We start from the raw sequence: 5,145 nt of genomic DNA, 5'->3' as shown, positions 1-5,145 counted from the left end.
TAAACGATAGAAAAAAGCAAACACAAAATACATATTTGGTGAAGTTTCGCTGCATTTCCATTGCTTTCATCTAATATAGGCGAGACAATGTAGGTTTTAGTGGGCTGAGCTATGCTGCTCCAACGCACTGTATCTCGTTGTTCTCGAAAGCTAGTTGTAGAACTACAGAAAACACTTATGTATACGCAAAATGGTATTATGAATCTGTTTCTTGTTCCTGATATTTCGTAGGATCAAACATTTTTACTACAACATCAATAGCTAGGCCATTCCAGTCAGCACTGTTTCCAGCAACGCTGACAGCGGTTGTTCGGAAATGCGGGTACGAAAAAGATATGCGTGCGGTCCAGCATCATATAGTGCTGCTGTCGCCGGTGAACACTCACAGTCGACAGATATGACGACAGGCAATGGAACTTAGTTGCGAAGCAAAAATCTAAGCAGTGACGAAAAACTTCATAGCTGCTATCGTGTGCATCTGCACAGAACTTATGAAATGTGCTGATAACACTTATGAAGCAGCCAGGTCCCCAAAATTATGTTTTAAAGTTGTTTGACGCAACCTTTTGTGAGTTTGTCGCGAAATTATTGCAACGATATTTTCAGAGGTTAGTTTTATTTTTTAAGTCATAAATGTTATTTTGTAGATTTCAACGACTGATTTTTGTGTCAACCTCGCAAAAGAAACATGCTTATTCACGACAATCCACTACCACCGCGGGAGACTTGCCTGTGCATACCTTTGCCGGTTACTCTTTATTGCCTCCTACATATTTGCTTTAGAAACAAAACACGCGCTGAGATGGTCAAGGGTAGACGGGCAGCTGGCATAAAAAAGGGTTGATCAAAAACGGATGGATGTACCGCATTCAGAATGCGCCATAATAAAGACCAAATTAATCCAGAAACCCATTTCTGAGCGCATGCATTTTGGCCGTAAAGCTGTATCGGTTGTCTCCACTTGGTCAATGGTGATGCACCATAAGTCTACATATGCCTATTCATCAAGACCAGCTACATTGTGGAGCCATTTTTGAAGTTCTGTTGGGGTCATGTAGCAATTATTGTGCACCACGTGCGACCAAAATGTATGCATTCGTTGCTCCTCGATAATTTTCCAATACTCTGGAACACTTCACCGCTGATCGCAGGACTTACACCAATAGCAATCTGAAACGTTGTCATTTCTTATGAACACGTTGCAGATGAGTGCATCGAAGGTCCCAACCGTATGGCAAGGAAACGCCATATTTATATACATATATATATATATGTATATATATATATATATATATATATATATTACAAATTGTCCTTTTTACAGCTCGGAACCTGGCCCGTAATAACTATTCAAGCTGCGTTTCAATTTTATTGTAACAAGCTCATGTCTTTGCGTGCCATGTCTAAGTACCACAAATGTTTCCGAGCATTTGAATGGAAGGAAGGACGAGCATTGTGCAGTGGCTGATGTCCTTTGTAATGGTCGTCAGGCAATGCGATCCTTGGGCTCGGCTCTCCGTCCGCACAGAAAATTTCACAATGCCCTGATATCGCCACTGAGTCCTGCTCCAGTTCGCCGTAGCGCGGCAAAGGCGATTTTCGAACACGGCCGCACACCAGTCTCACAGATAAGAGGACGGTATATTGGCGAACACCCGACATATGCACTCACTGTTGCTTGTGTTCACGGATGGCACATATACAGAGAGTGCGCGGACACGGCATGCCCGGGCGATCTCTCTCAGACGAGAAATGGCTGATCAAGACGGACGTACGTGAGCGGTGAGGACAGGCGAGGCTTGCAGCCCAAATCTACAAGACGAGGTCTTCGGCCGGTGCAGCGGCGATAGAGGCATCAATAGCCGCTTGCTGCTCGGCCGGCAGCTTGGGGATGGCGTCCGACTCGGCCACGTAGCCGTTCTCGTCGGCTGTCCACGTCACGGTGATGGTCTGGCCCTCGGGCGTGACGTACGAGTAAGAGCCTGCAACAACAACGGGCGGCCATTAGGTATGATGGTGTTACTTATCCTGCAGAGCGTGCAACACCGCTGGTTGCAAAAAGCACAATCCTGAGAATGGATAGAACTTTCTGGCCCACCCACCCAGGCATGTGATGCGCCCCTCCACTTCTCGAGCGGAGCCTCGCTTACCGCTCATGACGTAGCTGCCAGTCTCGGGCTCGTTGCCCGGGTAGCTGGTGCCGGTGGCCGACTGCTGAATCGAGTTGGACGTTTCCATGTCGGCCGTGAAGCCACCCGCCTCATCCATGCTGAAATCGTTCTTGATGATCTCGGCATCCTTGTCGCTGCCAGCCACGTACGGCACGGGCGCCAGGCTATCCTGAGCGGCGGCCACCGCCACCATCGCCACCAGCACGATCTGTAGCACGATATCGACACTCAGACACCACCACCACCATCGCCACCAGCACGATCTTCGGAATGGCACGGACACTTTGACTCAGATCACGGCCGCCACCATCGCAACCAGCACGGTCTGTGGCACGGAATCGACACTCAGACACGACCACCACCATCCCCCGATCATCCGAAATGACATATGTATGGGGCAGGCCGAGTAGGCTTAGGGTCACATGAAACAAGCGGAGGACGCAGCACATTTGCTGTTCAGCTGTATGCTTGATCAGTCATGCCCTCACCGCGTTGGCACACTACCCCAACACTGTGTTCACCACTGTACAGAAACGGCTTTGGTAGCACCAGCCACGTCAATCTCACTCAAGGAGGCTGGCGTCAAAGCTGAGTTCCCTTCTCCCTTTTGGAGAGCACGGTATAAATTCTTTGAAAATGTTACAATGACATTGCAAGATCAATTTTTTATTATCTATCTAACAGCATCATAACGCGCATTACACGGTCTGAGGCGTACAGGTAAATGGATATTTCATGACACTGCTATATTCAGTTCCTTCGCAACCGTCCCGTAATACTTAAAGAAAGCAATGCATTTACGGGGAATGTAAGAATGCTTTAAAAGTGTAATAAGTAAGTTATGATGTACGTGGCCAAATTACATAAGCTAACCTGAACGCAAATTTTTCACATCCGGTATATCGTGACATAGTGCAGCAAAATACACAAGGCACTCCATGCAAACCAAAACGGCGTTGCACTAAACCCGGTCGCCGCTCACCAGCTTCATGTTTGTCTGGGAGAGGTCAGCTCACTGGTGCTGGTGTGTGAGCGGCGGCTGTTAATATACGGCCGGAATGAGCAGCGCCGGCCGCCGGACCGCCAGGCGGCCGGCGCTGCTCCCTCACGGCCAGGCGGGCTCATGTTTTTCCATCCCCCCACTGGCGGTACTGCGACGGCCACCATTGTCAGAAGCGCTGGGCGCCGACCGAATCCGGAGGTGAAACACTCGTGCCGGTGAGCTGTTGAGCACAGTGTGAGTCAGCACATGTGAAAACCAAATTATGAATGGTTTGGTCAATCACAGGTGTCTTGAAATGATGTGTGTTGGCTAGCTTGACTGAATGGTAATTTTTGCACCTTAAGTATTTCCAAAAATGCCGTAAACTAGTAAGTTGATAATGGTGCCAGAACGCACTCGTCAAATGGTGCAGATATTATATGCGCCGCGACTGCTTAGACAATTTTCACTTTTGTTTTTATGAAACGAGCAGGGAAGTCTCCTTCCAGAGGTGAACTTACGATCCCAATATAAGAGCAAGTAAGCCAAATTATTTTCTGGGCGAGTAACATTGACAGCTAATGAAATCCGCAAGACGGGGCAGTGCTATGCTGCGCAGCAGCAAAAGGAACGCGCGGCCACTGTCTTCATCAGCCCAGGGGAAACACGTCTCAGCTTGCAGTTACATCAATGAGCATGAATGCTACTGGAGCATAACCCACGTTGCAGGACAAAGAAGCGGGGGTTTGGACGTGCCTGTTTTATTTTAATTTGTGTATTTACATCAACCGACGTGACATGATCAGTGACAACACTTGCAGCACGAAAAGTCACATGAGTACATCAGTGACAATGCAGTGACATAACATGTTGAAAACGATGACTAAGAAACTGATGAAATGTGGCTGTATACAATGTCCTCGAAACATAGCTCGGTTCTCTATCTACGTGACGCAGGGTGAATGACAGGAACGCAATGTCGATCAAAATTGACCTTTTCATTATGCATTGTTCCAGAGACCCGAGTGGTTTCAAACTCTTGGTCACAGTCCCGACGTTGTGAGCCGATCGCGCCCGGCCACCCGAGTCAGCTCCAATAAAATCGAAGATACTACGCTTTACAGAAAATGGGGTCAATTGTCAAACTAGGACACTATTTATACCTCATTGACCTTAAATGTCATATTGACTCTTGTTTCAGAGACAGGTATTACGCTTTTCGATGCACTTTTCCCAAACATCACGCTTGGTAAACTGTTTTCGCGGGAGCAAAATGAAAAATGGGATTGTGACGTCACCGCCTATTACTATCTGCTACTGGGACTTTATCGGTGTGTCGTGCTGCTCTCAAACTTGCCAACACGTGTTTTTGGCCGTAGGGTTATGCCACATCCATGTCCTCGTCAAATTTGAGGAGTCGCCGTGTTGAAACGCACTAACGCACACACATCGACCACAGAAAGTAGTCGATCGGTCGTGAAATGACCCAAATGCAAAAATAGGTACTAAATATGTCACCTACAATGCACTATTATTTTCTATGGCGTCGCTTCGTACGAAGATTAATACTGTTAACACAGATTAGCACTGTGGACAACGCTGTGTTCACGCAGCGGCAGGTCCCAACAGCGACAGCGCAGGCCCCACCTCGCCCAAACCGATAGTATTTTTGAATCATACGAGTCTGAAGTCAAGCTTGCTTTGTGTACATGATTAACCATGAAACAATTAATTAAGTTTAATTAAAATTTATATGTTATTATAAATAATATATAATGCAAATATATACTAATAAATGTATATTAATTTATTAATAAATAACGTAATTTGTTCCGTGTAGTAGCAAGGGACATTATTCACGTACATAAGACATGAGTGTTAGTCTTATTACTTGGAAATAACGTGGAGAATGGAAATATAGTTTGTTGATATTTCGGCAACATGGCTTTATTGAAAGAACTTGTGTGCCTCGTAAATCTGCAATGTCTGTAC

General features: G+C 46.5%; 1 protein-coding gene across 1 annotated transcript; it reads right to left on the bottom strand.

Annotated features, from left to right (window-relative positions):
• Positions 1 to 1,349: 1,349 nt before the first annotated feature.
• LOC119103877 (larval cuticle protein 16/17) lies at positions 1,350 to 3,200 on the bottom strand. The gene is made up of 3 exons (XM_037227557.1): positions 3,154 to 3,200; positions 2,151 to 2,379; positions 1,350 to 1,982 (listed from the first exon to the last, which is right to left on the bottom strand). Exons 1-3 carry the CDS (start codon positions 3,160 to 3,162, stop codon positions 1,813 to 1,815), a joined length of 408 nt encoding a protein of 135 aa, XP_037083452.1. The 5' UTR covers positions 3,163 to 3,200; the 3' UTR covers positions 1,350 to 1,812.
• Between the last annotated feature and the right edge of the window lie 1,945 nt (positions 3,201 to 5,145).

This window comes from Pollicipes pollicipes, unplaced genomic scaffold (genome assembly GCF_011947565.3).
Source record: "Pollicipes pollicipes isolate AB1234 unplaced genomic scaffold, Ppol_2.1 Scaffold_5724;HRSCAF=6776_pilon_pilon_pilon, whole genome shotgun sequence".
In the NCBI taxonomy this organism is placed as follows: Eukaryota; Metazoa; Arthropoda; class Thecostraca; order Pollicipedomorpha; family Pollicipedidae; genus Pollicipes; species Pollicipes pollicipes.
The sequence above is the reverse complement of the archived record's forward strand: the minus strand, read 5'-3'. Positions and strand labels throughout refer to the sequence as shown.